The sequence below is a fragment of the Budorcas taxicolor genome, chromosome 10 (genome assembly GCF_023091745.1).
Source record: "Budorcas taxicolor isolate Tak-1 chromosome 10, Takin1.1, whole genome shotgun sequence".
Lineage (NCBI taxonomy): Eukaryota > Metazoa > Chordata > Mammalia > Artiodactyla > Bovidae > Budorcas > Budorcas taxicolor.
The window spans coordinates 74,797,427-74,818,274 of record NC_068919.1 but is presented as its reverse complement, the minus strand read 5'-3'; the positions used below and the strand labels follow the sequence as shown (position 1 = coordinate 74,818,274).

Genomic DNA, 20,848 nt, shown 5'->3' with positions numbered 1-20,848 from the left:
AAAGCAAAAATAAGCCACCTTATCTTTCTTATCTATAGGCTTCATTTACACTTTAAGGGGCAAATTCTTTACTCAAGAATGGTTAATTACCTGAATTTCAGGCATAAGCTCCAGGCCTGTTGGTAAGACCCAGGAGGTGCAGAGCCTAAAACAGGCTATTGGGAGGACTAAGTTAGTCTGTAAAAGGTGCCCAATAAAAGTCAGCTGTGATTATATACAACAGTACTGTACATAGCCTATGGATTAGGCCCATTCGGGATTCAGACAAGGTCACACTGCCACCGGGAAACAATTATTATTCAGTACAAGCAGTCATGGCATCATCCTTGAACTGAGACCAAGATGGTCCACAGCAAGACAATTTATCGTAACGGGTCCGACTCCAGCTTTCTCCTCTGCTAATTAGGCATTTGTGTAACGTTTGCAGTAATCGATTTAAGAAGCACTGATGAACAAGCGGTCCTCTCTGCTTGCAGCACTCACTCACCGTTCCCACCAGAGGGTACAGAAAGCCGGCCCCGACGCTGGCGCGGATGTCGCGAATGGGCAGGACGAAGCCAGTGGGCACGCCTTTTAGCTCTGGGTTGTGAGACAAGGACAAGTGTGTCTTGGCCATGCAGATGGGCAGATTCCCAAAGCCCTGGGGAAAGATGGGAACAGAAGAGGGAGAAGTGAAAGGCTGGCAATGCAACGAAGAACATCTGGGCACTGTGCTTCTGCAATTTACCTGAAACACCCAACTCCCTTTATGTCTATGTCTACGTCACCACTCTCCTCCAGCTTAGTCATTATAAATTAAAAAAAAAAAATCCTTGTTGGGCAAAGGAGTGGAGCCCTCACAACTATATCCCACAAATGAATATTTCACTTTCATTTATATAACCGATTAAAATGATAGTCTGGAGCAGACGTGAAGATTCGACTCAAGGCAGGCTCTCAGTGCTTTAGTAAGACATTTCATGTTTCCTCATGACTTTTCCACACTCACATACCACCTCAGGGAAGATAAAGAACTTGGGACTGGACCACCTAATCCATGCTCAGTATTTAAGAGGGAAGACGGCTGCCGCCCAGAGAAGGACAGCAGTGCCTGGCGGGGCTGGGAGAATGCGGGCATTCTGCCTCCAAGAGTTGATGTATAAAAAGAGCTGAAAGAACACACCCACCTGCTTTGTGTAGACTTCTGCTTTGTGCTGGGCTTCAGGGAGCAATTCGATGTCGTCAGCTCCATAGATCTTCTGTGCAATGAGCCTGATTTTGTCCTCGACTGGGAGCTAATAAGAGAGAGAGGGGAGGGCATGACTAGTCACCCGTGAGGACATGAACCTTTACTTACAGTGGTATTCCAGGTCAGAGTCCCCAAAACGGCCACAGGTGTTTATACATATACAAGGATGGGCAAACAGTTCGAGGTTTACTGGATTAGAAACGTTTTTTTACTACAAGGTCCCAGATTTTATAAGTGGAAACTGTCCCCCAGGTGTCAAGTTGCTGTGTGTGTGTGTGTGTGTGCGTGTGCGTGTGCGTGCACATGTGTAAGATTTTACTAGGTACATCATAAACAATACTGCTCAAGAGTAACTCTTTCTTCATAAATAAAAATAATGCTCTAATACTGATAATCAGTCTCCCATCAAAGCAGACTTGGGATACTGTTTATGAAATAAGACAACTGATACCCATTCACAGAACCCCCAGTGTGTATAGATGCTACCTTTAACACAAATGACTGTCAACTGCTGTTACTTTGGAAATAGTTATAAAAACAAAATCATCCACATATTTAAACAACAATCTAATGACTTATACGATCAACATACAACAAGGATGGTGGGAAAGGATATGTTTTTCATGGCACTTGTGTAGCGGACAGAGGCCAGTGGTCCAACCAGTGACCTCCAGGTCTAATGAGGAAGCCCAGGGCTGCTTCTTCCAGGGCAAAAGCCTTCAGAAGTGGCGTCTGGCCTCTGAAATACTCTTGCAGCCCAGCTCAAGGCACTAAAATTCAAGAGCAAACAGCACAAGGAGAAACTGCCCAAAGGAAATGGGAAAGACAGCTACTCTCACAGGTAACCTGGGTGAGCAAATCACTTAAATTAGGCAGTATGTGACTCCAGGTCCCCTAGCAACTAAGGCTAACATTGGGTGAGTTTTGCTTTCTGAAAAGAATAATTACCTATGAAAACAAGCATTTCCTTTTGAACTAAACTGTGATCATTTACGAGGGGGCTTTGTATAATGGACATGAATAAAGTGAAGCCATTCAATTGCGGCTTTATAAAGATCCAATAGAGATTACTTTCATATGCCTCTTATGACTGGAGCTCTATAAATGCCAAGGTACATTCAGAACTTCTGAAGCAAAAGTACTTTCGTTGAGGAGTGATTTACAACAGACGCTGAATGAAACAAAATGCAACAGCTTCCCGTCTGTCAGATACAAGTTCCAAGTAGAAACGGGTTATGAAGTCCTCATTATCCTACTTCTTCCAGGCCTCCTTCTCACCTCCAAGGACTGGTGTTCCTCACTCAGGCACCGTGGATGCGGGCTTAGAGAGGGTGTGTATAAATGCTCTGTATTTGTGTGCAAATTTCTCTGTATGGCATTTCCCCCAAAGACAGTTGGTTGAACAGGTTTTCAAACCAGTCTATAAAACTAAAGCTCAACAAGAAAATGTCCATGTCAACAGAATGTTAATTAACTGTAATTAAGATATAAGCAGATCAGATCTGCGAGGGGCAAAGAAAACAAGAGACTGTTAAAATTCATGAGTAATAGGGTTTGCTTCCTTCTACCTTTTTATGGCTATTTTTGAAAGTCTATCATTATTTTCTAAAAATCAGGCCAAAAAGCGGCTTAGATAACACAAGCAGAACCAGCTGCAACGTCCATGCCATGCTCCTAACGAAGCTGGCAGTTGTTGCTGTGGGCAGACTGCTTAACGTCCAATTGCCTTCTGAAGTACATGGACAGAGAAGTGATAGCAAAGTACAACCCTATAATAAGAACAACCATTTTGTGAACTAACTTTATTGTACCACAGAATAAGCAGTGCTTCTGCCTATGCCAGACGTATCATTAATTTACTCAGTGACAGAAAGGACGCTGAGCCTGCCAGGGTGGTCTGGTTTCGCGCCTGAGTGCTTCTCTGAACCCCAGGCAGCCCCGTACCAGGCAGGGTGTGCAGAACCACACTGCTTTCCCCTATGCTGGGAAGCAGTCAGACGACACTTGTGAGCTTGATGTAGCCCAGTGCCAGTTTGCAGTAACATGGCTGGTGCCCTGGTTTAAAGGCTGTGGTTCTCTATGTAAGCCTTTCTCCTGCCAGAAAAAGGGGCTGTACTGTGAGCCTTTTCCAAAGTTAGGACGTGAGCCAACCTCCTGGGGTGTTCTTGTCTGGATGCCCTCCTCGGTCAGAAAGCAGCAATGCACGTTGTTAAGAAAGCTGTCTGGAGTTGGGAGTCCAGGCTGTGGTCATGTAACTCACCTCCACGAGATGCAAACCCACAGGCTGAAGCTGCTAAACACGGCTCCAAACAGAAGCCTAAACAGAAACCTCGTTGTGCTTTTTTTGGTTTATTTTTTTTGCATACAGCAGTTAACCCACCTTGAGGTCGTAGAGGAGCTGGAAGCTGCTGGGGGCCGCAGCTGCCCTCTGGACGGCCTCAGCTAGCGCCAGGGCACCCTTGCCCCCTTCTGCCCAGTGAGTGCACTTCACGGCGTCAAAAGCACCATGTTCTTTGGCGAGGTGGCTGACGAGGTCCAGCTCGGCCTCTGTATCTGTCCTATAAAGGCAGAACTTCATGTTAAAGCACTGAGGATGGGGGAGAGGACAGAATTTGTCATGTTTTTGGCATAAAAATCCATGTGCATTACCCACTGATAAACAGAAACTAACAGTAACACTGCTTGGGTTTGAACCCTGACGCCACAATTTACCAGCTCATGACTTGCAATGTCTTAGGGTCCATGTGGGTATAATCACTGCATTTCATTGGGATGTCATGAGGCTTAGATGGCAAACACACGCAAGGCAGAACATTCCAGGCACATCATAAGGAATCAATAAATACTAGCGTCTCAAAATTTTTGTTTCCTATTTTGCTGTGGCTACACCATCAGAATAAGATCAAACCCAGCATGAGAATAACTAAACAACCCATGCAAGTTCTCTTACAGGAACATTTCCAGGTCACTATGCTTAACAAACTGTCAAGACACTATCCCACCAGACCTGGAGAAATAATGGAACTGTAGGCAGTACTCTTGCCTGGAAAATCCCATGGACGGAGGAGCCTGGTGGGCTGCAGTCCATGGGGTCGCGAAGAGTCGGACACGACTGAGAGACTTCACTTTCACTTTTCACTTTCATGCATTGGAGAAGGAAATGGCAACCCACTCCAGTGTTCTTGCCTGGAGAATCCCAGGGATGGGGAGCCTGGTGGGCTGCCATCTATGGGGTCGCACAGAGTCGGACACGACTGAAGCGACTTAGCAGCAGCAGCAGCAGCAGCAGCAGCAGCAGCAGCAGCAGCAGCAGCAGCAGCAGCAGACCCATGACCTTATCTTAGCACAAAAGGCCTTTAGAGACCAGAAAGAACATTTAAGTTCTGGCCTGTGTGTTACTCACTTCACCTGGTGAGGATGGGCACCCACAGGAGCCAAATCTGACTCCGCACCCTCAGCAGGGAGGGTGACAAGTCCCCTGTGACATACGCAGTTCCTGTCATATGGCAGGCTCTCGTCAACAGCTCCCAAAGCAAATGCTTGATAACTGACAGCAACAACTGAAGAAAAGAACAAAGCTAAGAGCTGGGCTGCACATCTGCTCCAGGAGATGTCTGCTGGCCATTTCCTACAGTCTCCCTCAACTCTTTTTTTCTTAATTTATTTTTTAATTGAAGGATAATCGCTTTACAGAATTTTGTTGTTTTCTGTCAAATCCTGCCTCAACTCTCACACCCCATACTTACTTGAAGGCATTCACGGCCACTACCACTGGCACACCAAACATCCTGGCATTTTCAATTTGCTTCTTCAAGTTACTGAAGCCTTTTCCAACCAGCTCCAGGTCCTGTAGAAACAACAGAGGAAGATCTGGAAGGTTAGAGAGCAGAAGTTAAAACAGCTGCAGGTTCTTCTTAAAAGAGAAACCGTCTCCTTGCGCCAGCAGCCACTTGCTGTCAGGACGAGCCGACAGAGCGCAGGGGCGGTGATGCGTTCCCCAGGTGACCGAGTGACCTGCGACCCTGGAGCAAGCTGTGCTCCTGGCCTGGCTGCCCTGAAAGCTGAGATCTGCCTGTGCATCTGCCTCACCACGCCGCATCTTAAGAGCTTATTTGCTGTTTGAAGGGACTCAGATGCCCTTAAATAAGTTATATTTACAACCTGTTTTAAAATAGATTGTACATACTTCTATGTATGGCACAATGGTACAAACTGACTGTTCAGGATGGCACAGACGCTGCCGTCAGAAGACAGGGCCTAGCATACGGTGCACAAAAGAGTCAAAGTGTCAGTCACTCAGTTGTGTCCAACTTTTTTGCGACCCCATGGACTACAGCCCCCCAGGCTCCTCTGTCTAAGGGATTTCGTAGGCAAGAATACTGGAGTGGGTTGCCATTTTCTCCTCCAGGGGATCTTCCCAACCCAGGCATGCATCCTGCGTCTCCCCTACTGCAGGCAGATTCTTTACCGTCTGAGCCCCCAGGGAGCCCTGTGCATGGTATCTGTCAGAAAACGTGGAGTCATCAGGAATGCTGCAAAGGCTTAAATGAACTCAGCCATAATAAACCTTGTATCAGAAATGAGATAAATATCATCTTTAAGAACCAAATACTATGAAATTGAAAGGAAAGTAATTAAGAAAACATTTCAAAATATGCTTCCTGGAGCACTGCTTGCAGCATAAGACTGCAAACAACACACACCTCCTCCAACAGGGGACTGAGCCAGTGAATTATGATATACACACTCAATAAATATGTATCATGCACATGTCAGAAAAGTGAGATAATCTGTATTAGCACAGAACCTCTCAAAGATGTACTAAAACTGTGAAACTATGAAGAGCTTAATGAATGCTATTTTTGGACAAATACAAAAATACATGTGCAAATGCAGGAAATTTTAAATGTTGAGAGAGATACACTAAACAGGGGACTCATGTCATATATATTATAATCTTAATTTTTTTTTACAAAGTGTATGTTATTATATAAGCTTAAAATACATTGAGTATTTTAACAATGAAAATATCATGGTCTCGTATACAAATATGTACCCAAGATCATGGATAAAACCCAGCAGTAGTAGTGCTTGGTTTTTACTCCATAAAACCATGGGAGAAAAGGTAAGATACAAGCACAAAACAACTGAGATCATTATAAACATGATTTATGTTTTTTTCCCTTTAATCATTGAAAACTGAGATTAGAATTTAGTTGACATTCTAAAGAGCACAGCTAATTCTTTACCTCTAGTCACATGAAAACCAATTAATATGTAAGACTGATTGAGAACAGTTTTAAATAAGGCGAATTTCTTAAATGAAGACACCAGCTGGGCCAGTGAGGGGCAGTCACTCTAATTAGACACAGGAAAGGCTGCGGGGTGGCAGGAGGGCCAGAACTGTGAATTCCCCTCCTACGCATGAATCACACAAATGACCATAAAAGGCAAATCATAACTCAGAAGACAGGCAGGCTGAAGGCACCAGCAATGCTTTGCTAGCTGCTTTTGAATTACTTCATTTGGGGGCTGAAAAGTGACCCTGTACTGTCTGACAATTTAAAAGCCTCCAAAAAAGGCAGAGCACTTGAATCAACGGTGATAGCCGCTGACCTTACCATCTCACATGGTGCCCCCACCTCTCTCAAGACCACCCCAAACTGGCGCCAGAAGATGCTTCTCGATGGTAAATGATACGATCATGAGAAGCTGTATGCTCACAATTCTTAGAGCCCCTGCTTACTGCTATAAACTGTATCAGTTTATGAAAACCTTGCTTAGGAAAATAACCAGGGTGCTGATCCTATCTTGGCCCTTGACTATGAATTTAAATCTGCAGAGAAAAAAGCATTTGAGAAAATCCCCCTACTTGCCTCTGATTTGAATGGCATTTGCGAATCAACCGGCCAATGCAGGGAAGACAAGGAAACTTCCACTAGATGAGTGCATGGTTCCTTATTTCTTTGTAGTGGGGGGGTATCCTACGAATCATAGCACCCCTCTTTAGCAGCAACCCTGGCCTCTATGCTCTGAATGCCAGTAGCACTCCCCACCTCCAGTTGTAACAATCAAAAATAAATGTCTCTAGACACTCCCAAATATCCTAGGATGGAGAACTGCTTCTGGTTGAGAATCAACCACTGGTCTAGGGGAGTGGTTTTACCGATATCCTATGTGGGCAACTGTTTTATGAGGCATTTCTTCCCTGTTTCATTTAGTACAGTTGTTCAGCACATTATGGGCCCCTTGCTCCCAGGAACAGCCCTGGGTCATATGACAGCCCACTCATTTCCAGATATGCCAGGCTGAGAAATGCTGATTCGGAACGTGGTGCACCCTAGGACAAACGGTGAGAAGCAACTGAAGTTACCTCCTCTATGTAGGCCTTGGGAAGCGGAAGTCCAGCAGTAACCTGGAAGATAAAGAAGCAAAATCAGAGGCATTTTTACTTACAGTAAAATTTTAGCTTCTAACGGTGCTTTGCCATCTGTTCAAAGCCAGAAGCTGCATCCTTGGGGTGGGGGCTTGGGGGTGAGGTGGAGGATATACAGCAGTAGAAAGCGATTTCGTGCCATAAGGATTTAGAGCAAATGACCAAAACTACAGCACAAAACAAAAGTCACTGTTGTGAGCAGGGTGGGAGACCTTCATGAACTGAATTAAAGAGAGAAGGGACGAATCTATGAAGGCGGGCGGGGGAAGTGATGTGTTTCCCTGTGAGTGAAGCACACAGCAGCGGGGGTGGAAGTAGAGCTGAGTATAGGGAAAAAGGCAGCTGTCAGCCCTGCAAGAGCCACCCTGAGACGTCCGCTGTGGAGTCTGAGATGCGCCCAGCAATGTATTCAGGAGCTGGTCCACCAAGCCAGCCCACACCTTGTGGAGCTGAACTTGGTGCGTGGGGGCTGAACTGGGGCACGTGAGCAGTACAAACAAAAGGGAAACAACACACAAGGATTTTCTTCCTCTACGGTTACAGAGGTACCTGGTGGGACCCACTGTATGCACAGGGAAGTGTGTGAGGGTGCAGGCGCCGGTCCCAGGGACCCCGCTGGGCAATGGACTAAGAAACCTTCCGAGTGCTCTGCTCCCTTTCCTCAGAGACATCACGGTGGTCCAACTCCAAAAGGGGCCTCAGAGAGGCGGGGCACGAAGCTGGGACCTGATCCCACGCTCTGGGCCTCACGTGGCTCCAGGAGGTACAGGAGCAGCGGGCCAGCCTCTTGACAGAGCTGTGTGCAAAGCTCTTCTCTCGGTGCGGCCAGGTGCCACACCCACATGATTCCTCAGACCGTGAGATCAGGAGGAAGGGAGGCGCAATGGAGTGAGGATGAGTGAGGGGATGGAAAAGCAGAAACGCTGCTTATGATGAGGAAGAGAAAGGGAGTCCGTCCTGCAGCCCAGCAGAAAGGGACGTCCTGGGTTAGGAGGGCCACAGGACGCGGAGGACCAGAGAGGTGTGCTGGGCTGTGGTGGTGGTGGTTCTCCCCTTAGTGGGGACCTAAACCTTTCCCGGGGTCCAAGAGGTCAGGACTACTTCCATAACCCTAAGATATTATGGCTCTTTCACTCTCATTCCCTCAGGAAGTCTACAACAGATTTGCCCACAGATTATGTGACATCACAACAGATCAAATGCTGAAGATGAGAATCCAGCAGTCTTTGATTAAGCCAAACACTGAAGAGATCTGAAAAACATACAATGCCCAAATGTTGTTCTGGAAAATAGAGTAACTTAAAAAAAGTATTTATGTAAGCATTTAATTATGTTAATATTTGTGCTAAAATTTAATTCCTACTTTGGTAAATATCAATAGACACAACTCACCTAAACATAAGTTCTTTTAGGCCTTTAATAATTGTAAGTGTGTCAGGAAGGTCTGAGGCCAACATTCTTGAGAACTGCTCTATCAGGAAAAGCCCTGATCACTACACTAAGAAACAATGATTTTCTTCTGCAGGTGAGGGAGGTCTTACTGCTCAAGCTACAAGACCAGCTCCCAGAGGATAGGAATTTAAATACTTCATCAACTAATTCCTGAAAAAGAGAGCCGCATCTTCACATGTACATGCTGAAGAAAAGGTTACAACAGTGATAGTGTTAGGCATTCAGTCGTGTCCGACTCTTTGCTACCCCACAAACTGTAGCCCACCGGGCTCCTCTGTCCGTGGGATTCTCCAGGCAAGAATACTGGAGTGGGCTGCCATTCCCTTCTCCAGGTATTCGTCCCGATCCAGGGATCAAACTGGGTCTCCTGGTTTTCAGGTGGATTCTTTACCGCCTGAGCCACCTGGGAAGCCTGATAACAGAGCAAAAAGTACAATTTCTAAGCAGTGTGAATAGAGGAAAGCACAGTTTCAGGACAGCCGAAGGAAAACCGTGCTCACCTGTTTTCCCCATCACTGGAGGGAGTCCCAGCATACCTGCCCTTCTCCTCCTCTTCTCCCCAGCCCAGGCTGTTATCAGTCCTGCCTGGCATGCTGACCTCCATCTCAAGCTAAATGGTTTGGCTGGCTAGCTGCCAGCAGCACCATTAGAGGGAATGGGACTCAGATGTAAAAAGAACAGTCCTAACAGAAAGGAGTTTTTCGGTAAATATAGCCAAGCACATGTCCTTGGAGGGGGTTTGGATATCATCAGGTGTTTTCCTCAGAAAGGTAGGCCACGAGGCCGAACTTGGCCCTCTCCAAGAGCTGGGACTACCTGTGAGTGATGAGACGGCCAGCACGAGAGCCATCTGGACGTGCCCTGCTTTGGTACCCTAATAACCATAAGGGTAAGAGCAGCTTAATGAAGGAACAGGCAGAAGTCATCAGCTTCCCTTTAGCCTTCAGAACACGTCTGAGAATCAGACCCTTCGAATCCCTGATTCTCACCGTGGGGCCACCTCCGTGCATTTTCAGAGCCCTGACAGTGGCGACAAGCACCACCACGTGTGGGCGGAGACCAGAATACCGGCATTTGATGTTGAAGAACTTTTCCATTCCAATGTCTGCTCCGAATCCTGCTTCAGTCACTGTAAGCAGAAAAGCAACTGTAAAAATGCTACCCCAACTCCCTTGATGCTGAAAGAAAAATGGTCTATCACTGATTTTGCAAAAGTACTTGCCTACAAACCCTTTGGGACCGACAAGCTTGAGTGCAATCCTGTCTGCAATGATGGAGGAATTCCCGTGTGCGATATTGGCAAACGGCCCAGCATGAACAAACACTGGAGTGCCCTGTGGAAATCAAGACATCGTGAGCGAAGCTGCCAATCCTGCTTCAAAAGGGATCATTCGGTCAAGGGGAACCAAAATCAGTTGGCATCCAAAAGAAGAAGGGCAAGTATGAAGCCACCTCTTTTTATATTTCAGTGAAGTCCCAGACATAACTGTGAGAAGAATGGGAATAATGAGACAATCAGGAAAAGAAGTGTCTCTCTAGGGACACTGTGCTTTCCAACCAGTCCAGGACGGCGGGAGTCACTCTGCTCACCTCTAATGTCTGCATGAGATTGGGCTTGATGGCGTCCTTCATAAGGACCGTCAATGCTCCACTCACTCCCTACAAAACAAAGGCACGAACGATTAATTCCCACCAGGAAAAAACCTCCCTTTTGAAGCCAAAATTCAGCATTCTTAGGTCTTCCATTTTTGGCCATCTTGGACTAATGATTATTTTTACCTAAACTAGACCAGTCATTCATGTACTTATAAGCTACCAATTACCTTAAAGGAGAATAGAGAATGAAAATGACATTCATATGTAAGTTCTCGAAAAATATGTAATCCTGGAAACAAGCCTCTCAGTGAAGCTCTGGTTACTGATCCATGTGGGGAATCCATTTTAGACAGCATGAAAACACTAGTTCCTAGAGTACTGAAGTATAGGTAACTCTGTGGTGTCTGGACCGAAATGGCTGTAAACCAAATTTAACATGTGTGTCTTGGGGCGTCTCCAAATTTAACATGGGGCTTCTCCTGTGGCTCAGCGGTAAAAAAAAAAAATCTACCTGCAATGCTGGAGCTACAGGAGACACGGGTTTGATCCCTGGGTTGGGAAGGTACCCTGGAGAAGGGCATGGTAACCCACTCCAGTCTTCTTGCCTGGAGAATCCCATGGACAGAGGAGTCTGATGGGCTACAGCCCATAGGGTTGCAAAGAGTTGGACATGACTGAAGCGACTTAGCATGCATGCACATCCTGTACCTTAAACTGAAATTTACCCAGGAGTTCAACATCAACTCTTATATATCAGGACCCTCTTTTAAGCCATCCAACCATGGAGGAACAAACTGTTATCAATGTAAGATAAAGCTATAGATTTCAATTTCCATGAATTTCTAGGTTTCTGGTTTGGTGTAAAAATTTAAAGCAGTTTTTGTTCTTACATACAGAAACTGTGAAAACAAAAAAATTAGTATTTCCCCCTTTTTCTGAATTCATCTGACATACCACTAATTGTAGACCAACCATTCTGGTGTGTGTCAACACAAATAGGCTTTTTAAAAATTAATCTAGAGATTATCTCATTTCCAACTTCATATTACCATGTAGACAGTTCAGAAATAATCCTGACGTGGACAAGTAGCCAAGTAGGATCATTAGAAGACCTGGTTGAGCTGTTTCCAATATGGTCATCAGTGTGGATATGGGGCCAACGAGCCTCATGATGGGAGGTCTCTGTGCAAGGAGGCCTGTTGCGGGGAGGGGCCGGGGTGGGACTCTAAGCTCAGCTCTAAGGCACTTAGACTTGGGACTGTTGATGCTCTCTGAAACTGAAGTCAGACACCCTCTCTTGGAAATATTCACAGGTTGAATATAAATGCTCAAGCCACCTGAAAACTGTGGTCTGTTACTGGAGCATACTGCCTGTCACTCTCTGTGGAAGTGTTTTTTATGAACTTCATATTTATTTACTAAGTAAAAAGATCACATGACTTCATTAGTTAACTGCAGTATCTTAACTACACCATAGTTTGTGTTATCGGTAGCTGCTGAGAGAGGCTGGGAATACAGACCCAGAGGAATCACCCCGGGACCCACCAGATCCTCAGTACTGATGGGCTCCCCTTTCTTGCTGGACGCCACCACCATTTTGCCCAGTCTCTCTCTCATGTCTTCTAGAGAACTGGTGAGAGCCAGGACAGCCATGATTTCACTGGCCACAGAGATATCAAACTGAGCCTGTTGGCAGGGAAAAGACACAATAAGGAAAACTGTGTTAAACCCAGAAGCGTGGATTCTTTTACATCGTAGGCTTAAACAAATAACTTAAAAGGACAGAATAAAAGAACAGCATATGAAGAACTTGATGAAAATAAATAATCCCCTAAGAGCAAAAAAGTTTGTAATTAAATATTCCAAGACTTTGAATAGACATTTTTTAGAAATAAAAGTCCTAGAAGGACCAACAATCCCTCTGGAGGCAGCTTGTGCTTATGTGATTATGGTTTCCCTAATATACAAGGACTGACACGGAAGCTCTCACACTAAAGAAACGTACTGTAAGACGGCCACAAAAAAGAAACAATTTTAATCAGTTTGTGTGCAAGGATATTCACTGGGGGCTCTCCACCTCTAGGAGAAAATGCTAGGGGGAAATACACAGGTGACACATGGGATTTACTGCAAAAGCTGTCAAGAGCGCTCAATGCCACACACCTACTCGCTCCCACTTTAAAAGGAAGAAGGCGGAACAACACCCAGCAGAATCAATCGATCGGGAAAGGACGGAGGAGGAGAGAAGCAGCAAGGACCCAGTCCCCATGAACTGATCTACTTAGAAAGGAACAGTTACCGTCCGTGAGTGCCCCTTCTCCGTTGGAGCCTGTCCGATCGTGATCTTCCTCAGGAATCTATCATTGGTATCCAGCACTACAGGAGAAAGGGAAGACGCAGAAGAAAGATACAGTAGGCACAACAGAAAGGAAAAAGGACCATAGAGTTAAAGGAACTCGCAGAATTGTAAAGCAACAAATCTAACTTAATGACTATTTGATTTCAAATTTTATGGTAAAGCTAGAATATGGGTTCAAGTTTAGAAATGATGTTCATGTACTGTTAATGTGCAGTAATCAAGGACAGGATTGTAGAGTGGCTGTGTCTATGCTTTCTAGAGAATTCAAACAATTATTAATAACTAGAAATCTGGACTCTGTTTCAAAGCATATTCCAAATTCCAAAGAAAACAGAGCAGGTCACTGTTTCAAAAGGCCAAGGTTTGTGCTGTTCCATGGGATGACTCGCTGATTTTACACAACCCTGAGAACCACAAGGGCCATAAACACAGGGCAAGGGCAAGGCCTTCTGAAGCAGGCTGGGTGACACACCTGCTCTTTTCTTAGTATGTGTAGATGGAATAGTTTCCATTCTGATGACACAACATCGATCCAATTGCATACCCTTGGAAAACATGGCTTAGATCAACCTACTAACTATTCTTAATCCCACCGCCTAGGTCTAACTATGGTGAACATTTTAATGTATTCCCAATTTTGTTTTTTGTATGACATGCCAAAAATAGCAACAAAACACAAAATGAACAACAGTGGCAAACCAGTTCATACTTTTAGGGTGGATCAGAGGAGAGGCATTTTTAAGGTACTTGATAACATGCTCAATTTTTTCCCATAATACCATATTTAAACACTAAAAGCAGTGTCTTGTACAGCACTTGGAGACACACACACAACCCCTTTCTGACAGTGAAGGATGTCATGAGTTGTTGGAGCTTATCCTTTTTTTTTTTAATAGTGTCAAGTTCCCTGTATCTAATTTCTATGTAGAAAACAGCCAATGGGTATGATCTATTTTTTCCCTTGTCTATTTCTACCTTCTCAGAAAGCATGAAATTACAAAGAAAGCGAAGGAAAAGTGAAGGAGATACCAAATTTTCAAACTGGATCTTTATTCCTCCCAAAGTATTATACATAGGGTTAAAGCTACTGAAACAAAGAAAGAGAAATATCAGTAGTTTTAGATGTTAAGAGAGTTACCTTAGAAATGCCATTAGCTAGCACAGTTATTGAGCCAATGACAATTAAAAAAACAGCCAGTAAATTACTTGTTAGCTGCATTCTGTGCACCTGGATAAAAATTCCTTCTCAGCAGTGATAGAGTTTGGATGGATGCACTGTTGGTACAAAATAAAAAACTAAGCCATGCTGGCTGATATAAAGAAAGGCAACATATGGCAGGGAAACCAGGCAACTCACTCATCAACTTGCTAAATGTTCAGACCTTCAAGGCTACCCACTTTGTTAAAAGAGAGTTTAACAAAATGAGGTATAAATGAGTTGGCAAACTCCAGAGCTACAAGAAAAATCAAGTCACTTATGCCAAACAAGAATTCTAAGAATAAAGGGCAACATGATTCAAGAAGTGATTAAACATTACTTCTCTACTTCATGACATGGAAACTTGCTGTATAAAATGAAACTTGCAAAAATGTTACTTCTGGTTTATACATGAACTTCCTTAAAACCACCCTCACACCAATGAACACTGAAGAGCCAGCAAAATGTCCAACTGACCAAACAAAAGGAGGTTTGATTACAGCTAATAAGGAGAGAGACCGGTAGGGGTGGCCAGCAAGAGGAGTAAGTTGCCATCTTGGTCAGCCCTTAACCATGAGCACAAGAACACCCAAGCTCTGGACCTCCCGTTTTACCGCCTTTTAGGGAGGGCATGGGGTGTGCAGCATAGCTGAACCAACGGGGCGTACGCCCTGCTCTGGTACCTCTTTGCCAAGTAATAGTTTCTGGATCAATGTCCAATCTTGCAAATCTGTTTATCTCTTCATCTGTCAGTGTGGCAGGGTCAGTCTTTTCAATGCCTAGCCTCTGAAGAGATAAAAAAATTAAAAATAAGACAAAGCAAAGCAAATAAAATTAAAAAAAAGATTTTTATTCCTAGCTCCAGGTAGGGTCCCCTCTAGGAAATATAAACCATGTTAAATTCAGAAGGGCAAATTATGATCCCTTTAGCTAAATCTTTATTAATACCACTCACACATGTACCAAGGCATTAGTAACACATTTGTCCCTATGACTGAACACCAGAGGCATTTCCCTAAACCAAAGCCTTATGTAAGCACAGTGACCAAAACATGTCATATTAATTCACCATATGCAAACATATTGAAAAGAAGTGCAAAGCTTTTTCAATCAAACAACTGAGAAGCCCAAGTCAAATGCAAAATCAGAAATGGCCAAAACAAGTAACAATCAATAAAAATCAATGGAAATCACTTTTAATGTTTTTTTAAAATAATAATATGCTAATCTTTTGAAATATATAAAGGCATAAATAGTCTTTTCAATGCAGAGGAAAAGAAAAGACATCGCTCTAGCACAGTACATGCTTTTGAAGTAGCCCTATTGTTTACTGCCTTCTTACTGTTTCAAAAGGCACAAGAAACCTTTGTCTCTTCCTCCCCATGGAACTTGGAAATTTGTCTATTTACATTGTGTACCGTGGTCACATCCTGAAATGGAAAATTCCTTTAAAACATACTCTCCTTTTCTCATAACTCTTAGTAAAGCTGAGTGGCCCCAGCAAGCCCTACTCCTCCCATAGTTTCCTTCCTATGCCAACAGGACTTTGTTTTCAAACCTCAGGTGTGTTTTCAGAGTTGGTGCTCACCGGCTTGTCAAACAGCCTCACAAGCCTGGAATATGATATTGTTTACAGAGGTCAGCAAAACCCTCAGTCACTAAGTTGAGAATCTGCTGTTGATAATCCACTCTTATTTATTTGGTTGCATTGGGTCTTAGCTGTGGCATGCAGGATCTTTGATCTTCATTGTGGCATCTTTGGTTGCAGTATGCAAACTCTTGGTTGCAGCAAGTGGGATCTAGTTCCCTGACCAGGCATTGAACCCAAATCCCCTGCCTTGGAAGTATGGAGTCTTAGCCACTGGACCACCAGGGAAGTCCTGACAACCAACTCTTGACTAAGCTAAGGGGTTAGACTGAGATAACGAAGTTCAAGAAAGTTTGGCAACCAGGAAACAGGGGACCAATGTTCTAGTTCTAACCTGTCGAGCGGTTCTGTGGCCATGGACAAATCCCTCGTTTTCAAACCCTAGAGCTTTTTAAAGGATCATTTAAACACTGAGTCCAGCCCCTCCCCACACATTGACAGAAAGTTCCACCAACGAAGGCTAAGATCAGTTGCTTGCTCTTTCCACCATACTTGCAGAACACAATTCTTTGACATAACAGGGTAGCAGCTGATTTACCTTCTGCATAGTATTTTTTGGGAGGTGTGAAAACAAGAGAAGCTAAGCAATATCAAATGCAAGGGCAAAATGCAAATAATTACTGCATCTGGGTACAGAGGAGCTTGTATACTATTCTTACAGCACCAAAATATAAGTTGCAAAAAATTAAAAGTCAGGTGAGTAGAACGACTATTGATAACAAGGCAGCACATCCCAATTACTGAATGCTTACAAATGTGCCAGGCAGTCTAATATTTATAGATGTACAATATTTCTTTCATATGTAAAAGTAACACAGGAATATACTTTCGAGTTTCATTTTTAAAATTCCCTTGGGCTACCCCTTTATAGTCACACTGTTCCCTGACCCGTAACTGCTGGCACCCACTGACCTATTCTCCATCACTATAGCTTTGTCTTTTGAGAATGTCATATAAATAAATGCAAGCATACAATATGCAACTGTTTGAGACATTTTCTTCCACAAAGCATAAGAGATTCATTGAGATTCATTCAAGTTGTTGTATCAGTTCATTCATTCTTTCATGGTACAGATGTACCAGTTTGTTTATCCATTCATTCACTGAAGGCCATTTGGGTTGTTTCTAGATTTTGCAGATTATTAATAGAGCTGCTAAAAAAAATTCATGTTTTTATATGAATACACATAAAAGTTTGCATTTCTCTTGGGTAAATACCTAGAAGTAGAATTTCTGGGTCATACAGTACAGTGTATGTTTAATAACTATATATTTGCATTAGAGATTCAAATAAAATACAGAAGTAATAATCTTGCTAAGCTCCCAATGCTGGGATGAGCAAGTACTGAAACTCCAGAAGCTGCCATGCTGGCATCCTGACTCCTACACCCATGCTGTAAAGGAAGTGTCATTCTTTTTCTTAGCTGAGGGTAGGCTGTCAGATTTCTGCTTTTTTCACTAGAAATTCACAGAAAAATGAGAAATAACTTCTGCCACCAATCTCCACTTGTATATCATGATCTTATGATTACTAAATGAACCTGTCCAAAATAGGCTACTCAAAGGAGAACATCAATCACCTAATTTCGCATAATAACAAAAAAGAACAAGGAAAAGGCTTACCCACAACCTCCGGATCTGGATATCAGAGAACTTTCTCACTCCATTTACTGATGGCACCAAACGATTAAAAAGAGCCTTAAAGAAAAGGAGCGCAAGAGTTTTTAAGTGAAAAGAACCCCATTGCCTTGCTACCTGCATTATCAGCACCCACTGGTCCAGTATTAATTCAAACCTTCTGCAAGTGTCTGTGGAGTCTGAGCAGCCTACCTTGTCTGTCTGGGTCTCTTCATGGAACATACGGGCATCGATGGCTGCGGCCACAAGGTTATTAGCTGCAGTGATGGCATGGATGTCACCAGTGAGGTGGAGGTTAAACTACAATAGGGTGGAAGCCACATCAGTCTTAAAACTTCTTTGTATCTTTCCAACAGTCAACCTATCACGACCAAACCTATCCCTATGGTAAAGCCAATGGAAAACTGATGGGGGCACAGCTAGTGGGCAAACACCCAACAGCCCTCGAGAGCAAATGACTATCTGTCCTCAGAGGGAACTGTGACCTTCCCTAAGAGACCTGGGATCAACAGCGACACTGGGTGAGAAAGGACACACTCATGAGCTTTCAACAGTGAGCAAGGAGTGCACTGGAGCTCCATTCCCGTATGCTGTTCCCACTTCTGTGGTTATCACTTTGAATTCACTGCATGTTGCTTTTCCCCTCTCTCATGCCACATCTGATCGCTTGCTTAACGTTATTTCCACTGAAAGCCAGGCTTTGAAGTCCTTGTCATATCAAAAAGTAAGCTGTTTAGAAGTTTACAAATTAAGATGTTTTTCTTCTACGTATTGCTTCTTCTGAGCAAATGAGTCATTTGTCTACTAAGATCTCTGCGACAGACTTTAATTCCAAGAAGGAAAAACTATAACAAAAGGAATGATTCAGCCAAATCCTGGACTGCATTACCTCTTCCATAGGAATGACCTGAGAGTAGCCACCGCCTGCAGCGCCACCTAGAGGACAGGTCAAGGGTGAGAACTCATGTTAAGCACGCTTCTTCACAACTTGAAAATCAAATGAAAGCAAATTGCTTTTTGTAACTGCCTTGCGTATTATTTACTTACTTTTTACAAACATTTGGACAGGTTTGAACAAGTGCTTCTTAATTTTCTTTACCGTATTATCTATTTACTTTTTACAAACATTTGGACAGATTTGATCAAGTGCTTCTTAATTTTCTTTACCAGACTAAACCACTTGCTCTTGTTCATGCTGAATAGTCTCTCAGCTGAAATGTGACTCTAACTGACAAAACCATGAACACATACATACCTACTCATTATCTTTAAAAACAGGTTCCCTGTGATTCCTAACATTTGTTAAAAAACCCAGCCGACGGTTACATAAAGACAAACCTGTTCAATTTCCTACCCTCATAACTGCTATTCTGGCATTTTAAAAAAAGGAATATTTAAAATACACACACCAACATAAACACAGAGACTGCAATTCTTCCTAAATAGGACACATATGGTGGAAAACAGCTTAAGTGCTAGATTTTTGCTGGCCCATACTGGGTTCAATAAACAGGAAAAGGCTCATTCTGAGCTAAAAGGGAGTTGTTAAGACAAGCTCAAAAGCAGAACTAAGTCAACAGACTTACAGCTAAACAACAGGCTGAAGAAGGGCAAAGGTGTACCCATATCAACATTTGTAGTAATCATGAGAGTAAGGAGAATATATGATACCCTATCACCAAGCAAATGATGAAGCTAACTCTGAGCTAACCCATTATAATTAATAAAAATATAATTTTAATTATAAGAACATGTTTGGAGTATTGCTGCTACCAAACACTGAAAGTGAAATACAGTTACTGATGCTGTGCTTTCATCTCATCAGAAGAAACACTGCGTTGATGGTATTATCTTAGAGCTTGAGACAGACGTGGGGGCTCTCCCTGGTACTCGATGATAGTGCCTTGACCAAGCTCCTCTGAATTCCAGCTGTCACTGTTGTAAGTGGTGATAAAACTGTCTTACAATAGGCATAAACTGCTTAGCAAAAAACCTAGCATGAAGCCTAATACTCAACAAGCGTAGGCTTCTCTTATTCTCTCAGTGTGAAACATCTGTAGGGTTTGTCTTTGTCTCCAGAAAAGTCAGCATGGTGATCAGCAGTTGTGACTGTGTGCTCAGTTGCTGTTGTGTCTGACTCTTTGCAGCCCCATAGACATTAGCTAGCCAGACTTCTCTGCCCATGGAACTATCCAGGCAAGAGTGGGTTGTCATTTCCTCCTCCAGGGGATCTTGCTGACCCAGGGACTGAACCCGCATCTCCTGCATCTCCTAAATTGGCAGGTGGATTCTTTACTATTAGTGCCACCTGGGAAACCCCTGGGAAGCAGTTATGATTACCTTTACTTGTTACTATGACAATCGACTATCAGTCATATAAAAGCACTCCTGGCTATGTATCACCCAATCCAGGAATCCCTGTGTGGTGTCAGACAGTGATAGTAGGAATTGGGGTGAAATGATGAAAGCTTTCAGCAGAAGTACCATGATGGGGGTGTATGAAGCCCCATCTAGTGTCTAAATGAGTTGAAGACCACCACCCCCTCAGATGTTCATGGGCCAAGTGGGCCAGAGGACTAAAGGAGAGGCAGGTGCCCTCTGGCCACCCAAGTCCGGTCCCATTTATACATTTTATTCTTCCTCCAACTGAAAATAAGTAATTTTTTAAAAATACCTTTTATCCCAAAGGTGGGCCCCTGAGAAGGCTGTCGCACACACGCAAAGACATTCTGATGCAGATGGGCGCCAAGGGCCTGCACCAGGCCAATCGTGGTTGTGCTTTTCCCCTCTCCCAGGGGTGTTGGAGTGATTCTTCAAGATGAAAGCAGAAAAGGAAAATTAAGTTTATATAAATTAAATTCATGTGTATCAGTAGGTCAGATCTAACAGATCCTAGAGAATGACTCTTAGTCTGAATAATCAGAAAGATGACAGACACAAAAGGGATCTTTTCCAAGAATCTTAGTTGTAACTTCCTCCCAGTTTAAAAAAAAAACAAAACCTCCTGCATTTTAGCTCTTCTGACTGTGAGGGGCAAATATACTTTACCTTGTAAGAGACACTGCTATAATCTTACATAATTTCTCAATTTTAGTCTCAAAAACTAGCTTTTAACTCAGTAAAACAAAAATATAGATGAATGCTCAACAGATCTAAGGAATTAATGATTTGGGGCTAAAAAGAAAGGCACTTTCATCTGAAGATCAGGTTTTAAGACTCAAACCTCTTCCACCTACTAGATGAATGACTTTTACAAATTTTCTCATCTCTGCAGGGTTATAATCTACTCTTAA

At 43.4% G+C, this 20,848-nt stretch overlaps 1 protein-coding gene across 4 annotated transcripts in view; it reads right to left on the bottom strand.

Annotated features, from left to right (window-relative positions):
• MTHFD1 (methylenetetrahydrofolate dehydrogenase, cyclohydrolase and formyltetrahydrofolate synthetase 1) overlaps window positions 1–20,848 on the bottom strand; it is a 61,791-nt gene that overhangs the window by 4,522 nt on the left and 36,421 nt on the right. For all 4 annotated transcript variants that reach the window (XR_008200014.1, XR_008200016.1, XR_008200015.1 and 1 more), the window contains 15 exons: window positions 20,230–20,366; window positions 18,445–18,491; window positions 17,748–17,855; window positions 17,541–17,615; window positions 14,953–15,055; window positions 13,012–13,088; window positions 12,258–12,398; window positions 10,707–10,775; window positions 10,339–10,450; window positions 10,106–10,245; window positions 7,602–7,643; window positions 4,975–5,075; window positions 3,609–3,786; window positions 1,167–1,274; window positions 488–640 (listed from right to left, as the gene is read on the bottom strand). Coding sequence is in view for 1 of the 4 variants with exons in the window: in XM_052647271.1 (XP_052503231.1) it covers window positions 488–640; window positions 1,167–1,274; window positions 3,609–3,786; window positions 4,975–5,075; window positions 7,602–7,643; window positions 10,106–10,245; window positions 10,339–10,450; window positions 10,707–10,775; window positions 12,258–12,398; window positions 13,012–13,088; window positions 14,953–15,055; window positions 17,541–17,615; window positions 17,748–17,855; window positions 18,445–18,491; window positions 20,230–20,366 (1,591 nt within the window). In the remaining 3 variants the exon portion in view is untranslated. The remainder of the gene's footprint in view (window positions 1–487; window positions 641–1,166; window positions 1,275–3,608; window positions 3,787–4,974; window positions 5,076–7,601; window positions 7,644–10,105; window positions 10,246–10,338; window positions 10,451–10,706; window positions 10,776–12,257; window positions 12,399–13,011; window positions 13,089–14,952; window positions 15,056–17,540; window positions 17,616–17,747; window positions 17,856–18,444; window positions 18,492–20,229; window positions 20,367–20,848) is intronic.